This window comes from Phoenix dactylifera, chromosome 16 (genome assembly GCF_009389715.1).
Source record: "Phoenix dactylifera cultivar Barhee BC4 chromosome 16, palm_55x_up_171113_PBpolish2nd_filt_p, whole genome shotgun sequence".
Taxonomy (NCBI): Eukaryota; Viridiplantae; Streptophyta; class Magnoliopsida; order Arecales; family Arecaceae; genus Phoenix; species Phoenix dactylifera.
This window is the reverse complement of record NC_052407.1, coordinates 286254-308736: the sequence shown is the minus strand read 5'-3', so window position 1 is coordinate 308736 and position 22483 is coordinate 286254. Positions and strand designations below refer to the sequence as shown.

Here is a 22483-nt window from a genome sequence, read left to right as displayed (position 1 = left end):
TAGAAAGCTATAGGGCACTTGTGCAATGGCAAGAGGGTGCTTTTCGCTTCATTAGTGCACACCTGATTATGGGATTGAGAAAGTTATCCAACTCTAGATTGTAGATATGCTGTGTTCGTGCTTATGTAAAGTATGATTACCCAAAAATACCAATACTTTTTTTTTAATCTATATTAGAATTGACATTGGTATCAGAGCCCTAGGGTTGTTTCCTTAGATTAATATGCATCCCTCCTAATATGACTATATCTATGTTTATATTGCCATATGTACTGGATTTTTTAAGGGAGCCCTTGGGGCACCCCCTCCACTATTACACACCCTCCACCAGGATCCTGACAATTAGACCACTATTGGATCTGATGGGTCCTGAGAACTTGGCAAATGTGATGCTTGCACCATAGCGACTGGTAGTAGGGTGATAGCCGGTGGGAGCTATCATGAGCAGCCACCGGGTTTGTGCAGCATGTTGGTGTCACAATGGGCTCGAAGGAGCCTAGTCAAGCCAAGCTTAGGAGGCAAGGGGTGCCGATTTGGAGGAGCTTTTGGAAGGCCAAAAAGTACTTTTTGACCCTCCAAAAGCATTTTTAGATGAAATAGGAGTGTTTGGTAAAAATTTCACGAAGCTGTTTTAGTTTTTCTAAAAAGCTAAAAATAGTTTTTTGGAATAAGCTTTATTTTGGAGCTTTTCGATAAATCACTTTTAGGTCCGATTGGAAAGTTATTTTTTTTACCAAAATATCTGTGATAAAATATAACAATTACACAAAATATCCTTTTAATAATTATTTAACCAATTTTATCACTTAGCTAGAAAATTTATTATATTATGAAAAATTAATTTACACTAATAATTATAATATTTTATACTTTTATTATTGTATTATACTATAAATATAATATTATATTACATTATATCATAATATATTGAAATATTATGTTAAATAATTTAATATTATATTAAATTATTGTGCTATAGTATACAATATTATATTACTATATTATAATAATATTATATTAAATTACAGTAATATTATACTATATTATATGTTTATATATTAATACATATTATATTTGATTATGCTCTATTATATAATATTATGTAATGTTCTGTATAATTATTTTGTCATACTTAAAAACATTTTTTCAGTTTACTTATCAAATATATATTAAAATGCCACATGACTTTTAGAAACTGCCATGGCCATTGGATTAAAGCACAGCCACCTTAGGTGGAACAACTATTGCTTTCGGCCACTGTCAGCCATCGGATCGCGTGGAGAGGGTTCGAGCGATAGCGGCCCTTCAAGAAATTTTGGCGCTAGATGCCGACGGACAAATTTTGGCGGGGGTGGTTTTGTCCCTTTCGTCAACATTCCAAGCCACGGTGTCCTCCTTACTTGGGTGGTTCTATATACACCCCCCCTATTGCTCAGGACACCCCCCAAAAATTAAAAAAAAATTAAATACTCTCTACACCCCCCCCCCATTTGCTAAGGACACCCCTAAAAAATTAAAAATTCCTAAATTACCCCCCACCCTCCCCACCTCCTCACCTAAATTGCTCTCTACACCCCCCAAACCCCCCCCACCCCGCTCTTCCCCTCCAAAACACCTCGCCAACGCCCAAAACCCCCCCGTTCCCCCTTCTCCCTCTCGTCGCCGGCATTCTCCCGATCTCCGACCACCTCGCCGGTTTTTCCCGGAACCACCTCGCCGGCTTCTCCCGAAATTTTTTTTTTTCACGGTTCGTGCTCCGTTCGGCACTGGATCGCCGAACAAAAGGCTTCTGTTCGGCTGAACAGTGCCGGATAGAAGCCTTCTGTTCGGCACTGTGCAGCCGAACAGATCTGTTCGGTTGAGGGTTGCCGAACAGAAGGCTTCTGTTCAGCACTGTTCAGCCGAACAGAAGGCTTCTGTTCGGCACTGTTCAGCCGAACAGAAGCCTTTTGTTCGGCGATCCAGTGCCGAACGGAGCACGAACCGTGAAAAAAAAAAATTTCGAAACAAGGTGGAACACGTACCTTTGCGGCCGATTCTTCGTCCCAAATCACTAGTTGCTTGTCCATGCTTCGAATGGGGCTTAAATCTCCTTCAAAGATCGCCTAAACGATGTAAATGGATCGAGGGGTTTAAGGGGGGTTTGAGGGGGGGTTTTTTTTTTCTTTTCAAAACGAAACGGAGGAGGAGGAAGGGGGGGTGTATGAGAAAATTTCAAGGGCAATATGGTAATTACACTAAAGGTTAGTTTGGGTATTTTTTTTTGGTTTTTTTGGGGGGTGTCCTGAGCAATTGGGGGGGGGGGGGGGGGGTTGTATATGGAACTACCCTCCTTACTTTTTTTTTATATATAGTTAAATTACCGAAATACCCCTATATGGCGTTCTCCATTTCTCAGGACGCCCTCCAGCTTCAACGGAATCATGATGGGGTCCTCGGTATGCCAGGTTGTTGGCAAAACCGATCAAAAAGAAATAAAAAAATTTCCATAGAATTAAAATAGTTTAATTAAGTCAAAAAAAATCTGTTTCTGTCCTAGATTTTCACCATCCAAATAGCTGAAAGTTTTAATTTTTTATATGTTTTTTATTTTTTTATTTTAAATTTTTTTAAGCAGCTAAATTTGTCAATATAGGAAATGAATTTTAGGAGGAGTGAAACTGATCAATACTTTCAAATTTCCAAATTCTAATGAAGTTCGATCCGGATCATCCAGTGCAATTCCCAATATGAAATAGTCAGAGTATTTTCAAATTTAAGAATATAGATGCCGTTCATGGCAAGATGTAAAAGAGACTAAAAAAGTCGATGTTGCTAGATCAACCTTATGAAGTAACATTTTCTTTTAAATTTTCATCCTCACCAACTCTTTTATTTTTTTTTGAAGATTATTGCAACTTTCCTCTCGTCGTCAGCATCCAAATTCTCCTCGGAGTTATATTTTAAATTATTAAAGTAATTGCTGAATTTCGGACTAAGAAATTTTCCATGGGAATCAAGATAAAACACCAAATGATATATAGATGAATAGAAAATCTGATCTTCATTATTTTATGATTTGGATTTGTATGGCTTATTTATTTAGACCCTTCAAGAAAGAAACCTAACTTAGGAAACAAAACAACTAAATCTATATTCATATGATATGCTAGGAATAGTAAATCTTCTAGAATTTTTAAATTTTAAATCAAATAATGTATTTGAAGATGAGACTATTGAATAATTTAATATCCAACTATTAAAAATGCTAGTGTCGTAGAATTAGAAAAAGATTTAGAAAATAATCTAGAGCAATCAAAAAATAATTTAGAAGAAGTGCCTAATGGTACTCATGATTATGGGTGATCCCAGCGGTTAGGAGGAGGCCATGGCCTGCCCAAAGATGAAAAATTCCATCATAATAGCACTAGTATCTTGTATGTTAATAATATTATTAATTTAATGGTACCCACCCCAAAATCTTTTTTTCAAAAGCTAATTTTTTCTAATAGATATTCATATTTTCTGAGAAACAGATAAAATATCCAAACACAATGATATTTTGATGCTGTCAAGGAATAGAAAAAAATCTAAGAAATTAAAAAAATTATAAATTTGTATCCATGTCCAACGATCACACCTACAAAGAAAACTTGTCGCTCCAACCCTCCATTTCCCAAGATCAGCCCTTCAATGCTCTTGTACTTTTGTTACCTCCAAAACTAGTTGCTCCATTAGCTCCTCATTTCCAAATCAGCTTATAATTTAAATAAATCTTATAATCATGGAATTTTTTCTTAGATAAACAACTATATTTTGGATTATGGAGGTTAGATTTGGACATATGCAATGTAAAATGGTTTATTTTATACAAGAGTGGAATTAAAGTAAAGAGCCTGTACTTGTTGTATAATGGCATTATCTCGCTTTGCATTATATGTAAATAATCTTACAAGGATTGTAAAGAATCTATACTTATTGTTTAATGGCATTTTCTTTACACATAAAATTTTTATATGTAATTTTAATAATTTATCCTTTGATTTGTATAATGGCATTATCTTTACCTCATATGTAATTTTGATTTGCAACAAAATCTCCAGAAAACATACATGGTGTTTAGTTTTGAGACAATTTGGACATCATAAATCATGACCAGCACTATGAATTTCATTTAAAGAAGGCTATTTCTTTCTTCTTCTTTTTCCCTTGTTCTTGTTCCCCTTCTTCTATTTTTTTTTTCAAATCATTTGAATCCAAAGCATTCCATCTTAATTAATGCCTTTTATATTTATTTGATTATGGTTAACATTTATTACATGAGCTATGGCCTATTCCACTTGTCAATTACGCATTTTTCTATAGGGTTGCATATTTGTCTTCCATTAATTTTAAAATATTTTAATTATCCTTTTCTATAGTGCATTCATAGACTAAAATCGTATCTTTGTAGTTAATTTTAGATATATGTTATTTTAACTTTATCTTTTATATTGGATTATATTTGGGCTATGGTTATAAAATGAATACAAAAACAATGATTGAACTTCTACTGTTTTGCTAAAAAAAAGAGAAAAGAAAACAATGAACTCTATCCATTTTGCTCATGTTTATTGGGAGATGAACAGAATTACCGACTGGGTCGCTTCCTTTGCAGCTCAACATTCAGGATGGGTCTTGCAGACAGCGTCCGACCCTAACCCTTCATCCCTGTGTCATCTTTTTTTTTTTTTGCTAAAACGAACATTTCATACAAACATCTTATTTTTTTTCACCTGGTAGTACTTATGCTAGATTGATGTGAGCTACCGTTGAACCAAAAAAAAACAAAAAAGGAAAAATAATGAACAACTCAAATGGCCTTTCATCTCTCCATCTTTTTACCAATTCATGAACAACAACAGCAGTCAAAGGCATTTTATCTTCAAACCACAAGAACTAGCCTTTTGTGTTGGTGAACAACTAATGGGCGAATCGTAGCGTTAATCGTAATGCTTTAAAAGATACCATCGCTGTAGCCTGTAGGCGCGGCGCAGAAGATATTACCACCCCATGTTTTGATTATCAGCCCCCACCCATCAGATTCAACCGTAGGAGGCCATCCGGTTCGTCCGGAGTCGGAGAGTCGGACGATGGCGTGGAATTAAACAGCGGAAGGTTATATCAAGTTCTGGACGAGCTCCAGATTTCTACGGGATTCCCTGCTCTCTGTTGATTGGAGAACGGGTCTCGAATTCTCAATTTGGGCTTCAGATACCTTGCGAGCGAAGCTTCTATCTCAATTCCCAAAGCACGAATCTTTTCGTTTTAAGCAGGAGATCGCTTCACTTTTCTTCTTGTGGGGTTCTTCTAATTAGGTTTGAAAGGTCGCCTTTTCGGTAAGGTTTGTCTTAGAATCCATGTTTCTGTAGATTTTTCGGAAGGTTTTTGTTTTTTCTTTTTCATATTCAGAAGTTTAGATAGATCTCAATGAAGCTAATTCGATTGTTCTATGGAACGTTGTCTTGGATTTTGGGGCCCTAGAGGATAAACTGAGGAGATGGATGGATATTTTGTTTTTTGTTTTTTGTTTTTTTTATTTTCTTGGTTTGTGTGACAAGAAAATCTTAAATCTGTTCGAGAAAAAAAAGAATACCTCAGTTATATCCGATGTTTCTTCATGTTAGGATTGATCCAGATGAAATTAAAGACGGTTTCTTGCTGAATTTCTTGGAGAATGTTTGCAGTTCTGATGCTGATTTTGTTTTGTGTTATCTGGTAATGTATATTAGGCTGTAGTGAGAAAATTGCTGAAAGAAAGGTGCCTTTTTTAAATAGTTTTTCTTGGATCCAATTGAATTTGGTATATTGATGTTCTATTTGGTTTTTCCTAAACATTGTATGATTTTTTCAGCAAGGAGTTACGGGCATGGTGGATCTGGTGTGGGTTTGTTGCCAATTGGGTCTTATGCTGACATTGGAGACTTTGAATGACATTTTTCGGAAGAATCATTGGAAAGAAACTGTTGAAGTCTATTGACCTTAGGGTTTGGTCCAGTTGTTCAAATTGTTTGTTATGGAGAGAAAGATAAATCTAGTGAAGGTTGAATAACCTCGATGCCAGGGTTCTTTGCCTTCCAATGGATCTTTACATCCGATTTGAAGATTTCTTAGAGGATCAGTGAATAGAAAGTGAAGTTGGTTGTTAATCTAATTTTGATTATGCCTGCATCTTGCATGTTCATGTTTGTTGAAATTAATAGTTCTTGTAGAAGCTTGACATAAGGGAGCCATAATTGATCGGAGTTTTGTATCGCTCGTTCTGATTATTTTGAGGATCTGCATCCTTTGGAATTATATATTACTTGAATAAATTTTTTAGGATATATTGATGGTTGTATGACAACTTTTTGATATATTTGCAAACAAATGTATGCACAAATACATACAAACATAGAGGATTGCATGTGCATACATTGGATGTACATGAGAAGAAGCACTTAGGCCAAACAGAAGCAAGACCTGAGCAAACGGGGTGCATTTATAACAGATGGGATTATCCAAAGTAGATACATGATAAAGGGAGGGGGAGTCAAAATGGTGGTTTTGGGAAAGCGACATCTGACTTGGGCAAGAGATCTCCACACTAAGTGGATTTCCATTGGCTTAGTGTGTATATATGCATGCATAATAACTTTTTTCCATGCTTTTGTGGATAGAATGCTCAGAAGATTTATGTGTTAGCATTCTGTTCATTTTTTAAAGAGTATCAAAGTGATTTTGGAGTAAATGAATGGGATTCTGCTCTATCTTGGTAGTTGGTACATCAGTCTTCTCTCAGAAAATTATTGAGTTGTCAGAAATCTGAAACATCCAAACTTTAGAGGCACACTACTGATCTCTTCCTTGTCAGAAATCACACATATTTTTGGCCTTGGAGCAACAGTCATATCCGACTATATGTTGTTATTACGATCCAACAATGTTGTGTCAAAGAGATGATATCTATAGAATTATAACCATTGAACTTTTGGGTTGCACTAGGTGTAGGAGCATATTTTCGTTCTATTCGAACCTTGAAAGTTAGTCAATTGAATCACGATAATTGTTATTCACACAGTACGCCGTCTCGGTACCAGGCCCCGTACTGGTGCCACCATATTACTGTGTCGGTACGCCTGGTATAGAGGCCGGTTTAGCGTATTGAGTGTCGATACGCCCTTCATACCATATACCAGTATCGAACTGGTACGGTATGGTACACCCTGTACCGCTTGGTTTGGAATGGTATGGTATATCTTGGTTATTCATAATATTAATTTTATCATATATATCATGAAAAGTTGAGCACCATTCAAGTCTGTTTAAGTGGATAGTATATTTACTCTTCCATATACTTCCGCTTCCCCCCTTTTTATTGCAAAGGATTATTTTGATCTAATACATCATGTTAATTTAATCTTTATGATCCTAGTCATTGGAATGTCTGGTGGCTGTGGATTGTAGTAAGAAGCTCAAACTATAGAAACTTTATTTGATTATTTGATTCTCTTAATATTAAGGACATTTCATATGAGCTAGCTCCTCATGATACCAAGATTTGGAGAATCTTGCTTTAGCAAAGGAGGTAGCTTTGGATAGGAATGAACATAGAAGAAGAATTCATCAAATGAATTGAAGGTTGTCTTGTAAGGCTTGTTCGTTGCTGGTATGTTTATATCATGAGAAATTGTTTTGAACACATGGGTTGTGTAACTATGATTAACATTGCATGTACTAGCATTTGTCCCATGTGATCGATGCAATTAATATATGAGAAGTGTTTATGATGGATGTTTGGCGATCCCACTAAATACTTGAGAGGCGGAAGAGGGAGGAGTTTCAAAAACTCCTACTTCTCATCTCCTGGTCTTTCTTTTTGCACATGAGCTAGCCATGTATAGCTATTGAATAACAGTCTAATACTCATGGTAGCATTGAGGTGGCACGAGCACAGGCATGACAGGATGAAATTACAAATTCTATCTCCTCTCCATTCTTATGGAGGCTAGCTGATCATAGCCATGGGATGGCTGTCCAGTAGCTTGAGTGTGGACTTATTTTATTTATTTATTTTTTTTAAATTTCTTTTGGGTGAGTCATGGATACTATGTCATGCTTAAGATAATAGACCAATTTCTTGTCTCACTTCTATGTATGCTGTTGGATGATAGTCCACTGACCATATAACGGTTGGGTGCTTGAAATATAAAATCATAATTGGGGGCTGGAGATGCTCTGCAAGAGTTCGTGCTATATATGTAGAGATGAAGCTATCAGCTTGGAGATGCATTGAATTAAACTTAGGAAGCAAGGGATAGGTAACTACATAAGGTAATGTTATGAGCATTAAGAGAGAAGGCCATATTAAAGGTTGTAGCTATTATAACAAAGCTATGAATGATATAGAATCTGAAAGTATAAGAACATCGGAGAAGGACTTATATGACTGAAGTTGTTTTGGGTCTCCAACAAGGGTGGTCTGGAAGGATGCACATTGTGCCTGACCTGCAGAGGATATTGAAAAATGTCTACAGGGCCAGCTTGATGTGTCAGCTTGAAGAATATAAATTGCCTGCCCATTTGCATCCCACCTTGTCAGACTTTTCATAAATAAATTCATTTTTGTAACATTTTTTTACTATATGAACATGCAAAAAACAGTAATGTGCTTTTGTTAAGTTATAGAAAATATCAGGTTTATGGAAAGATCAAATTTTGTATTCCTCTAGATGAGAATAAAACTGGGCGGAACCATGATGTAACTTCTAAATGTTAAGGAAGAATATGATTTTGTGTGTTTCAACTTCCCTCCCTTTTCTCTGCTTCAGTAGCTGTGATCCATACAAGGAGGGGATTTCGAGTGTTATACTGCAGGCAGCATGTGTATATAGAATACTCATCATACATAAGCATTATATAATATAAAAGAAGATGCTTCTATGGCATGCATCTCTTTAAAAAGAAAGAAATTCTGTTATTAATGTTGTCAAAATGCTGAAGATATAAAAGAAGTATAGATAAAGATTCTAATTTTTCTTCCATCTCCATTTACTAGTATATATGTACAGTGGGTATGTGCCAGCATATAGAATGTCAAAATGTAGAATTAGATAGACATCACATTTATATAAACACATGTATATACCCATACATGAATTTATAGGGGTCTCCAAATCACATGTATTGACCCTATCATACCATATTGATACCAAACTATACGTGGTGTCGATGGTGTACTGAGTGTCCGTACATTGAATTGACACCCGTATCAGGTCTACTAATACTGTACCAAGATGGTATCTCTACGGATCCAATTTTGAGATGGTAAACCTTGGTATAAGTAGTTTAGATGTAGTAGATCACATGCAATAGTTTGGATTATCAATGTGGGACCCTCATTGTCCAATTTAGATCTGACTAAACCTGAGTGGAGATCCACCTCGGTGTAGCGTAGTCTAGCTCTCTCTCTCTCTCTCTCTCTCTCTCTCTCTATATATATATATATATATATATATATAATCATATGTGCACAAATCCATATCTATATTTGTACTTGCATAATAATGTGTATATAAGTATGTATATATGCATATGTATGGATGCATTCTTGCATGCTTGCATGCATGCATGTGAATAAATTACTTATTATGTACTTGTTAAAACATGGCACGTATGCAAGTTCTTATGTCAAATTTATTTTTGGCTTTCTTATGGTGTCTATTTATTTAGGACTAGCAACTCCTAATTGAATTGGAGAAAATGCTGGAACCAATTTATAAGAAAAAGATGTGCTGATGTGTGCTAAATATGTTGGAATGAGGCTTTTATATCTTATCATGAAGTTGTAGTGAGAAAATGAATTTAGCACATGCAAACAAGATGACCATCTTAGTGGTGTGGTTAGCAAAAAGTTGAAGAGTGACGAGGTAGAACAATTTGGTTAACAGCCTAAGATGAAATTTAAGAATTTATTCAGTCGGTTCTTGAGTAAGAAAGGCATTACTGACATCTTGAATAGAATAGTAGTATTAAGTATTAACTATGTGTATGTGACAGCTATAATTATACAAATTACTTACTGAGACTCTGGAGAATTTTGAGGTGGAAACGTGTACACTGTGTCAATTTTGGGCCTCTATTTGTTTACATTTCTTTTAAACCAACTGCTGATTGTAAAGAGGAGGCACTGCAGAGCACATGCATACTATTTGCACTATATAACTACTCATTTTGTATATACTTGATGCATAGTATCCAGCATGCTTATTTGCAATGATGGGATATTGTGATCTCTAGGTAATGATAATAGGGACTAGTAACATGTTTTTTGGATCCAGGGTACAACTACGTTGTGGCTTGTTTTGACTGAAATCACAATCCACATACATAATGCAATTAATGATGTATGTCTTACGGTGGACTTTAATGTCACATTTGTGAATGTTGTTATCAGATTTACTGTTCTGCAACTTTTGATTCACTTTCAACTAATATATGAACACTTATTTTAGATTGTTATGTGAAAAAAGTTTCACTGTTTCCCCTTCAACATGCAATTTGTGCAAGTATTGATTAATTACATGGCCTAATTCCTTCTCTAAATAACATAAGTCACCTGTAGTAGTTCAGTGCAATATAGAGCTCAATGATGTATAAACAAATAGAAGATCATACCTTTTGGCTAGTAAAAGATGAATGCTGATATTCAGCAGATGTGTTGCATGTTTCTGTTATAATTGACACATATTACTGTCTCCCATGGTATCAGTTATTAAAAAAAAAAGAGAGAAATGGAATTGGTAATTGTAAAAGTTTCAGTCTATTTTATATTACTTTATTGTTCAGTTCAGTGTCTGTGATAAATATATCATCTTTTCTTGTATCCTAACAATATTAGAGCAGATAAACTCAATTAATGTTTTAAACTCAATTACTGATGTTTTTTACAACACACAGAGTACTGATGTGGATTTCATGAACACATGATTAACTTTTCCAAACTACTAGGAATTTTTAATAATTCAAATTTGTAGAGAGAATCACATTTGATTTAATTTTGCCATTCCCTTCCACTTGCTTAAGATTAATATGTTGTAATGAAATAACGAGGCTATTTTAAGACATTGATGTCACACATGCTTATGATATGCTTATTTTGTTTGTTACAGGCAAAGTTAGCAAAATCAAATAATTTCTATTATGGCAACCAGAACCTTAAGAAGGCGGCTTCGTCACGGGGATGTTGATGGGGGAAGAAATGAGCATATGGATGCATCAGGTTTAGATGCCCTAAATGAACCTCTTCTTGGAAATTATAGTTATGATGAGGACCACTCTGAGGTGAATTTTCTCTTTCTATTGTGGACCATGGGAGTGAATTGAAGTTGGAAGACAATTCTTATTGTTATTTTCTATGCTTACCTAGCTTTATGTTGTTCAAAGGGATATGATCATAGAAGTCATGAAGATATTTGGGACGACAAAAAGAAGGAACAGCTCCACTGGACATATCTTTTTTCGAATTTGATTGCTCAGTGGGCACAATGGTTAGGTAATTGTCATTAAGTGTGCACCATTACCAGTACAACCTCTTACTGTAGATTTTATAGTTAACTTCAATGTGATCAATTCTTTTAATATCCAGTTTGTTACAGTTACAGAATGTAAGTAAATATTAAAATCAATGTAATATGGTAAAGAAAAAATACATCAAAGTGAGTATGTGATCCGATCATATGGTATTTTTGATGCCGGACAACAGGAAAAGAAAGAAAGAGAGAAAAAGGAGAGAGGAGAAATAGGGAAGAAGGAGAGAGGAGGGAGGAAGAGGAAGAAGAACTAGGCTTCGCACCTAGCCCTGCTCAGGGTTTCACACGCCAGAGCTAAAGAAAGAAATTTAGAATTTTTTTATTCATAGCATAACCCTAAACGATGTATGGTCCAACATATTTATAAGATCCAGAAAATGCAAAAGACCCTCTAAAAAGAAACTAATCTCACAAAGACCCTCAAAATAATGAAATACCAAAATAAGCTCTAAAGGCTGTCAAGTAACAAAATACCCTAATAAGTCCTAATAACATAAAATCACTCCAAAATAAAATCAAATTGGTTGGACCATCCTCCTGCGGCGACCGTAGACCTGAGTGACGGGTGACCTGGCACTGGTGTCCGCACCAATTTTATATTTAATTTTATTCTTGTTTTAGCACATGCATTTGACATGAATGACTTACAGAGTATCTTTTTCTGAGGAGATACAGAGAGTACCCTTATCATAGATGAATGCTTTCAGAGATGCGGTATTAAACTGTAACTAAGTTGTTAAGCAGGTTTTAGTGGAAAGGATAGTTTAATAAAGGAGTTATCCTCAAGCAATGTATTTTTACGCCTTGACTTTATGATCTAAAAGATGAGATAGATAGAATGCTGCATAGAGCAGTGGGATGTGGGTGATCATGTGGAATAGCATTTCTGGAATGTTATGTGATCTCTGAACGCTAGCAAGATTTATTTGTGTGGAAGTTAAGGGTTGTCCAAGTGCAGTTACTGTAGATTGGGGACAGTTGCATGGTGAGAAGGATTTTGATTCATGCTTGTTCTTATGGTAACATTGGCAGTGATGAGAATGTTGGAACAAACTCATGGTCAACATACAAAGAAAAATTTAAATGAGCAAAGACTTGCAAGGGCATTATGGTCATTATCCTCTTGTGGAGCACATTGAACAGAAACAATGGACCTGTTAATTTATGGGTAAATGTTATTGCATTATAAAAGACTTACAAAATAATTTCAACGTGATGTTTGGGTCCTGATTTGTTGCACATATATTGATTATCATCAGAGAAGGTGATTTTTAATCTTTTTTTCTCTGTTTTATATATTCTTCTCAATGATTGGACTGGGTTTGATCCGTGACCCTAGAAATGTAGCATTTCTGTTGATTAAAGACTGGACTGAAACCTATACAAATTATTATTATTCCAAAAATGATATTAGGTATCTTTGACTGATCCTTTTATTTTCATGGAAAGACAATAATGATGTCTTAGATCTCATACACATGATTCTATAGTAGCATCATGTTGTAACTAAATCAAACATCTGTATGGTCAAAAAAGAGAGTTTTAGAAACTGGGTTACTGTCAGGTGTTTTCCCAAGTGTTTGTCTGGGTCATTCATACATCATTTCTTTGAAATGATTGGTAGTGCCCGCATCACTATTCTCTCTCTGTGTGTTGTGTGAAAGAGAGAGAGAGAGAGTCGTATGAAACATACTTCTTCTGACTTTGCAAGAAAGAGATGGCATCATTTGAATGATTTCATTAGGGCATTATGCTAGTATATAACATTATAACCTTTGACCAGGAAAATGCATGTCTAGAGGTCTATACATCAAACTCAGACTCAGAAATGTATGTTTAGATGCATACACAGGAAATTGCGAATACACATTAACTTTGATGTGCATATATGTGACGTAATGTAAATAATCAATACGTACAAAATTCTTCAAAAGTTCAAAAAATGTGCTGAATAAATTATCAGGTTAAGCAGATCTGATAAAGTGGATTAGTATGTAATAACATAACAACAGTAAGAACAACAACGAATTACATCTGCAGATAACATAATTGGCTCATATGGATTAATAAACTGCTGCAAGTTTTGGAGGGATGAAAATGCAATATTATATGAAAGCCTTACAGCCTAGAATTTCAGACTATGTGGATGGCCGACAAACAGAAACCATAATATCAAGGGCCACTCTAGGAAAATGTTATTCTTTACCCTGGAGGACAAGGGATATATTCATCTTGGTGTATAACAGCCATTAATTATTTTTTGGAATTAATGGAACTCATGAGCTGATGCTTTATAGAAAGTTTTAGGCAACATCCACTGTTCGAGCAAATGTGAAAATTCTGACATATATTGGTACTATATTGTCTTGAGGATACATGATTGATTCGCAAGAGATAAAAGACATTCCTGGAAAGAGGGTATCACATGATCACCCTCAAAGAGGACCTTGAAGCCCCAAATTTCCATGATGCTTTAGTGGAGTTTACCTAGTTCTGTGATACTTTATGTCAATAGTTGGATGTTGAAGTCAGAAACAGAAGAATTTGGATATGACAATGTTACACATATCTTGATGACTTGTGCAACCTTAGTCTTTTGCTCGTCAAACTTTTTGGAACCTTAATGTTAGATATTCCCCCCCCCCCCCCCTCCCCGCCGCCCACAGGGTCAATCTGCACCAAGGCATATATGTATAACCTCTATACAGATTATATAGACTGAACTAATAAATTGAAGAGACCTAATGTTTAGCATGTTTATACTTACTATCATAGTCTAGTGCACTGACTCTCACAGACATTTCTTAAAAGCAACATTTCTTCAGATTCCTCCAATTTGTCTTTGTATCCTTATCAAGTAGATGATGCAAACTACATTACTGGTCAGATCTATCAATTATTCCATGAACTGGAGCTGTTTTAATTATATTTTTGGAAAATGGTTTCAAGATTGCTGGTTTAATAATGAAATTTTTCACACCTATTACCTGACGGCCAAATAAATGTTCATTTGTAAATGGTTTGAAAAGGTTGAAGTTATCTAATAATCAATAGAGGTCAAATCTTTTCCATGTAATTGCACATCCTAAATAAGCTATTTCTTTCTTATTTCATATTAAGTCCTCTCTACCTTGATAGAGATAAAAGTTATGTTCTATTTTGTTTTCCTTTATTTGCTATTTGCACTGTTAAACATACTCTAAATAATCTTGATCATGAAATTAAATCTCATTGGTATGATATGTAACAAGGCATGCCGTCTTAGTACCAGGCCCCATACCGGTGCCACCCTATCACTGTCGGTATGTCCGGTATGGGGGCTAATTTGGCATACTAAGTGTCGGTATGGCCCCATACTGTGTACTAATACTGAATTGGTACCCTGTACCATCGGGTTTGGTACGGTATGGTGTACCTTGATATGTAGCATGTTAGTGCCTTATCAACATAGGCCACTGGCGTGCTCCATGCCAATGTTTAGCACTTTGTGGTGGCATTGTTTGCCAGGCATTGGCACAACACGACATGGTAGCACTGTGCTAGTGCCAAGGTTGCCATAGCATTGGCATGAAATATCTCAATCCTTGATGCTGATTACATTTATTTTCTCTGCAGTAAACATTCTCCTGGGCTCTGGTTCAATTATAGGGAGGTTCTTACCTCTTCCATCTATTATTCAAAATGGACAGGGTAATCCAATCTGTCTTAGTCCCTTGCAGGTAACACTGAAGAATTTCCTTTTTTTCCTTCTTAATGTTGTCAATTTCATCAAGTGACCAATGAGAAGATGTGAAATCTTAAGTATTTTAATGAATTTCTAGCTATAAAAAGGAGTGATGTTGTTCTTGGTGTTTTTATATGTGGATTATGTATACTTTCCTTCTTCATTATTTTAAGTGTCTATTGTTAAATTTTATCAGATTATGTGCACTTATGCACCTGCTATGGTGTAAGTATCAACCTGTGCATGCTACCAGATATTAAATGATCCAGTATACTTTTTTTTAGTGTCCAATTTACTTGTTCTTTGATCACTTACGATTAGTACTAAAAGATTGAATCATTATGGAAAGTATAAGAAACTTTTTTCCCATCTGATTGTGTAGTCTTGTGATCCTTCATCTATCTCTTCATTTAAGATAGAGACCATTTTCAATTTGGTATTGGTCGTCCAAACATAGGGGGTCTTATTTTCCCTTTTATTCCTGCTAAAATTGCATACCATATGATATTTAATTTTATTTTTGGATCATTATTTCAAGAATCTTTTCTATAATTCGAATGTTGTTTTCAATTTTCTTCATATTTATTCACAAAAGAAAATCATAGAATTTCCGATTAAATATCTATGGTCACTTCTCTAGGCATAAAGACACGAGTGTAAGACCTCATGCTAAATCTATCTAGTGATCTACATATAATCCTTTTATATATTCTTTTTTAACTAGTGTACTAAACCTATTGACATGCACTAAATCAGATTGGTGGCCATGTCATGGGTCTATGGTTCAACTGTAGGATAAATGCGAGCCAGAGAAAGATTATAAATATCTCATCCCTCCATTTCTCCTTCAATATTTGTTTCATTATCACCCATCTTCCAAAATGCTTATCCCTTTTAAGCTCCTTTTTATCCAACTCTCTTCGATCGAAGGTTTGTTGTGCCGGAACTAGGCTCGTACCAGTTGTCCGGCAGCATAGGTCGGTATGCCCTTGTACCGTTCCATCCGGGCCTGTACCGATATAGTAGAGGAGGTAGGGGAGAGGGAGAACGGGAGAGAGAGGAAAAGAGAGAGAAGGGGGGAGAGGGAGGGAGAGAGGAGGGTGGTGGAGGCCGGTGATCCGTGCAAAGGAGGCGGAGGAGAGGTTCCACCTTGAGTCTCATGTTTCGTTCGAAACAAGTTCCAAAGGAGGCCCATTTTTAATTTAGAGATTTTTAAGTGAAGTCGGCAAATAAAAAGGAAGCCCCCTCTGAGACCCCTGTTTCGAACAAAACATGGGACTCGAGGTGTAGCCTCTCCTCCGATTCCTATGCGCGGTTCGCCGGCTTCTGCGCGGCTCGCCGGCCCTCCGTCGGCCAGCCTTCACCTTCCTCTCTCTTCCTTTCTCTCACTCTCCCTCCCCCGCTTGCTCTCTCTTTTTCTCTCTTTCCTTTTTTCCTTCTCCCCCTACGTCGACAGCTTTCGTTTCGGTTGTTGGAACTGTTCCGGTCCACCGCCGGTACGGCTCGATACGCCCTGAACCGCTCTGTTCGGGACAGTTCCAACAACCATGCTTTGATCCAAATTCTTGCTTTACTCTTGCCATGACCTTTGACCCTTGCCACAATCCATCCTCTCGCTATCGCCACGGAGCCTCATAGCTTGGCCTCCTCTCACTATCGCCCTCGAGCCCTGGACAAGCCAACCTCCCTTCAACGTCACCATTGAGCCCCCAATAAGATGACCTCTCTACCGACATTAATGCATTGGCAATGTCGACTCCTCCGAGGTTGACAACTCCTCGGACACCTAATTACTGATGCCATCAAGATCCTCTATAACCCTCTCTGACAATGTTGCTCGTCCATGTACGCCAAGAGATCAAGAGGGGAGGAAATCTTAGGATTTGGCATATTTGGGGTCAGGAAGGCATTATATTTTCCCCTCCTCTTCTTCTCACCCTTGGTTGACTTGTGGGTCTTAAGTCTTTGACCCGAGCAGCTCAAGGTTGTACTGTCCAAGTTACCAATTCAAAGATGGTTTAAACTATCTCTAGGTTTAGCCTTGACTCGACATGCAAGGTCTAGCAGGTAATTGGTTGACCTAGCCTGGCCAACCAGGTTTCTAAATGTTGCTTTTAAGCAAGGTTTTAAATACCATGGTTAGGGGATGTATTGATCATTTATTAGTACAGCTCCTACATCAACTCATGCTTTGTGGATACAGGGTGGTATAGCATAGTATGGCATGTTACTCAATTACAAGATTTCCTCAATTCAGCATAAAGAATATTAGTCCGGAATAGGCATGTCCATGTTTTCTTTTCTAACCAATCTCTCCATCAGTTGATTGACCAAACGGTTTTGATTATTAGTTTGTTAAGGTTTCAACGTCAGCCAAAATATTTTGGCTAGATAAGTAATTTTTTATTTTAACTAGATAAGTAGTTGTATAGCATACCTGTTGTTGACTAAGTAGACCATCGTGTTGACTCATGTTAGGACTTCTTAATAACAAAACAAGATAGCAACTTATATTTATTTTGGGAAAACTGACTGACCACCTCTTTGCTGCCCAATGTGTGTTCAACTGTAGCTCGTCAAAAAGGAAATTAATTATAAGATTAATAGTCACCCAAAACCAACCCATGTTTGCATGCAGAAGCTCCTGCAGAACTCCTAAATGATCACGTATTATATTAATAAAAGGAAACCCAAGCAAATCGAAACTTTTACAGGGTGAGTTTGAGGCCAAATTAAAGGTGCTTGTTTTGGGATTGGCTTTTCTGCTGACCGACAATGGCTGGCCCTAATGCCATGTTAGGCTGTTCCTTTTCTTCCCATATGCACCACATATGAGGTGAATTGTCATGGAATGTGCATAAAATTGACCTCAATTTTCTTGTAAAGAACACAGAAGTGGTAGTTCTGCATATGTTGTTATTGACATGGTGTCTTTTTATTTTCAATTTTGACGATGAAGTAGTTGATGCTTGATCTTTGTCTATGAGATCCTGTTAATCTGTGAGAGGATTTGCTTTCTTGAGGAACTCATCTATCTTCAACCTCCAACTGACATGGCTGGTGTTTTTTGACCGTATCTGAATCATAGATTATGCTTGCTTTTTTGTTAGTACATTTAGAATATCAGTTGTTAGAGGAGTTTAGACTGTAAAAAGGCACTGGTCCCCACTGGGACTATGCTTTCCTTATCTACATGCTGCATCAGCTATGCCAGAAAAGTGAGGTCGGCTTTACAGAGTAATAAATATAGATGTCATGTCCCTAACCAGAGAGTTGCTTCTATCAATAAGGCAGAGACCTATACCTCTGTTGATCTGTCAATATTCTCAGAAAAAAATAGAATATCTGGCATTTGGAGATTGAAAAGCAATCAATGCTTTTTTTCTTGGCTAATTAGATAAATTTTAATATGCTTTGTTCTATTTTCAGCTTCATTAAGTTTATCATTGTCTCTCCTGGCATATAATAAACTTTCTACCTCTAAATATTTGTATAATGTAATGTTTTTTTGGTTATGAATGATTATTTTCTGATTTAGTACTGCTCAACCTTGTAGGAAGAAAGACTGAGATATTTGAGGCAGAGACTGGAGGTCCCATTCGATGGTTCTCGTGTGGAACATCAAGTACATCTTCTTGCCAGAATTTTAATTTATTATCAATTGCATGCTTGTATTATTTCTCGAACATTGTTGTGAGACCTTGTTCCTTTTTTTCCGACATTTCCTTTTCATTGATAAGTTGATGGTTCTTTGGACTTTTCCCTCTTTTCAAGTGAGAATAAATCTAATATGGAATTCATAAATCCGATGCTGATTTTGTATTGCAGGACGCCCTGAAACAACTCTGGAGATTGGCTTATCCTAATCGAGAGATTCCTCCTCTCAAATCAGAGTTGTGGAAGGAGATGGGTTGGCAAGGTTCCGACCCATCGACAGATTTTAGGTAATATGACCAAGCACTTTGCAGAGGTTTGCTCATCTCTCGTGTACGAAATAAATGTACTTGATGGTAACAATTGGTGCTGATTATTTGTTCTCAGGGGCGGTGGCTTTATATCATTGGAGAACCTCATCTTCTTTGCCAACAACTATCCTGTAACTACCTTCTCTTTGGAGATGCCTTTCATTTAATTTAAATTCCCTTTTCTTCCCTCATGTTTATGTTAAACTGGAGGCCATGGATTACTTATCTCCTTAACCTTCTGTTGTTTCTTATGGAGGATTCTTTCCAAATGCTGTTAAAGAAGCAAGAAGGGAAAAGAGCTGAATGGGAGTACCCATTTGCCGTAGCTGGTATTAATATATCATTTATGCTGATACAGATGTTAGATTTACAATCAGGTAACGTGTCAGACAAACAGTTCAATTTTTAATATTTTTAAAACATATCTTAAGCAGTCTGTTGATTCTTTGTAGCAGGCATGCCAACTTCGAAGGCAGGAGCCCGTTTTCTGGAACTTCTTGGAGAAGATGAAAAAGCATTTGATAACCTCTACTGTGTAGCCTTTCGAATGCTGGATGCCCAGTGGCTTGCCAAGCGTGCTTCTTATATGGAGTTTAATGTAATTCTCAGCTTTCCAAATTTTAATAACCTCTACTACTCTATGCTGGCAGTTTTTGGTTTGTGTCTCCATTATCTGTGCTTTTTCTGATCTGTCTCCCTCATCCCTTCCAGGAAGTTCTGACGTCTACAAGAGCTCAATTAGAGCGTGAGCTTGCCCTAGAGGACACTACCAGTATCAAAGATCTACCAGCATACAACATGTTGAATCAATAGCATACCATTATTCCCAAATGTTAGCTTTTTCCTTTTTTTTCCTTGTTAACCCTCCGTATGCTATATGGCTATATTTAGGGTCACTCATCACCAATTTCATCTATGGTTGTATTCATACAAATGGTGGATGAAATTTATAAATGGGGCTCTCAAATACTGAATCAAATTTACAAGTACTGAATGACGATGTAATCAGAAGGAATATACCAGGACATCTGCTTGAAAAAGGCTGTTGCTAGACTTGTAAATTTTAAACTAATCGTATTTTGAATCTGCAGCTTTGATACATGGATGATGATGATGATGAAATGATTATGCAATAGGTGGATTGAATTTTTCCTTCTGTCCTTGTTCTACCTCTGAATGGGATCAGGAGACAAATCATTCGATCGGGAAAAAATGAACTCATTTCATTGACCATTCTCTTCCTGGCTAAGAAGTTAGCAGACCAACTTGCCTCTAAACATGTGACCAAGGACTCGTTTGGTTCGTGGGAAATGAAGCAAAAAGTGTGAGCAATGGAAAAACAAAGAAATACTTTTTGTTTATTTGGAGTTTTCAAAGGAAGAAAATGGGAAAGTAACATTTTTTATGTGAATAAGATTATTATGTTTCATGAAAAAGAAAAAAATATGGAAGATATGGAAAAGCTATTTTTCCACTGGTTGGAAACTGGAATTTTTTTTTCAAAAATATTTTTAAGCCATAAAATTTCATGAATAAGGTTTTTTCTTTATTATAGGTATAATAGGTATTTTATATAATTTTTTTTTTTTAAGAAGGTAGATGTTCAATCAAATATGAGCTATTTTGGAATGTGCCAATTTCTTATAATCAATCAAATATGTCAAAATCATTTTTTCCGATATCGTATTCTCATGAATCATTCTTTTAGAAAACATATTTTCGACGAGGAAATTTTTTTTCTGTGAATCAAACAAGTCCTCGAGATGAAAGACCCAGCCACTATCCAATCCAACACAGCCTCACCACCTGATGATGTTGAGGACCATCTGCTTTGCTATAGAGCCTCACTACCTGATGATGTTGAGGACTATCTGCTTGCTATAGAATGTGGGACAAAGCAGGCATTTCTAATAAAATTAATCAAGACTATAAACAATGGAATAAAATTAGTGCTGCCTATTTCTAAATGACTGCGTTATCTGGATACCTTTGTGAATTTAAAGCTGCTAACCAAAAGTCAGCTGGTTTATTACTCTTGTTTTATGCATTAATTTTACTATTTAGATATTAAAATTGCAAAAGCAAAAAGATTAAAAAATGATGATTGACTTAGGAGGAGTCAGTATATTATAACATACTAGTTAAGGAACATAAGAGCTTCAATTATATAGGCAAAGTTGTTTTAGCATAGTCATTAAGTTTCATAATTTGAACGAAGGGCTAAAAATTTGCCAAGCTAATAAAAATTAAAACTAAAATTCAGAAAATTTAAAATATAGAAAAATAGAATATTTTTTATATATTTGTATATTTAATTATTTAAAAACAAGCAGGGGAGGCAAAAACTTGTAAAATGCAAATAGCAAATACATACTGCATCAATATTATGTAATAGAGGTTTCCCTAGTTATTTGTAAACAAATCATGCATAATTTTATAAATTTTAAAAAAATTTTAACAGCAACTGAATAATTCTTATTTGATTTGTTGATAAAGACTAATCTGATGAATCATTTTGATAGGGGCAAAACCAAGAATAGCTTATTTTATTTCAATTAATCTCTTTTAAAGAGTATAAGGAAGAAGGTAGTTTCCCCCATGATTGCATTATTTATATTGAATTAGTACATATGGCTTGATGATGAGTACAGAAGATATAAAGAGGGTTGAATGCGAGCGGACCCAGTCTAATTTAAAGACTGCATGGGTAAAGGGCAGCCTTAAATCCGAAATCATGCTACTTACGAGACATTCCATGCATAGTTTTTTGAAACCATGCAAACCTTCATGTATTTTGACATGAAACTATGCATAGTTTCAGAAGATGGGTTGTCTGTCCCTTATTGCAGTCTCAAAGTGTCAAAGCGGGTATTCTAATCAATAGAGAATCACTGTCTTGATGTTCTTTTTCTATAGGTTACCCTAACGGACAAAGGGCTAAGGATAGAAGGGAGTTAGGAGGAGATTCTGCTGCTCAGTGCAGGTTGAATCTAGAAGAAAGCTTATGAATCTCTTCATTCTGAGTTGTTGAAGTCCAGCCTTTGAGGAGAAAAACCACCTGCTTCACTGATTGTTATGCTCTTTCCAAATGCACCAGCTTCTGATGGAGAGTAAGGTGTCGTGAGCTTAGGCCAAATCTTTTCTAGGGAAGAAGGCTCTCCGTTCATGCCAAAGGTCAAAAATACTATTTGGTATTGATGAACCCT

General features: G+C 36.1%; 1 protein-coding gene across 3 annotated transcripts; it reads left to right on the top strand.

The window, feature by feature from the left end:
• The first annotated feature begins 5064 nt into the window (after positions 1-5064).
• Positions 5065-20378, top strand: LOC103723011 (ELMO domain-containing protein A). 3 transcript variants are annotated; one of them, XM_008813793.4, is made up of 10 exons: positions 5065-5357; positions 11169-11340; positions 11443-11551; positions 15204-15307; positions 18869-18937; positions 19141-19256; positions 19354-19408; positions 19534-19654; positions 19730-19875; positions 19989-20378. In XM_008813793.4, exons 2-10 carry the CDS (start codon positions 11200-11202, stop codon positions 20088-20090), a joined length of 963 nt encoding a protein of 320 aa, XP_008812015.2. In that variant the 5' UTR covers positions 5065-5357; positions 11169-11199; the 3' UTR covers positions 20091-20378. The 3 variants fall into 3 exon arrangements, with proteins under 3 accessions (XP_008812015.2, XP_008812012.2, XP_008812016.2); XM_008813790.4 differs by having other exon boundaries at positions 5065-5362; XM_008813794.4 differs by having other exon boundaries at positions 5069-5362; positions 19733-19875.
• The last annotated feature ends 2105 nt before the right edge of the window (positions 20379-22483 follow it).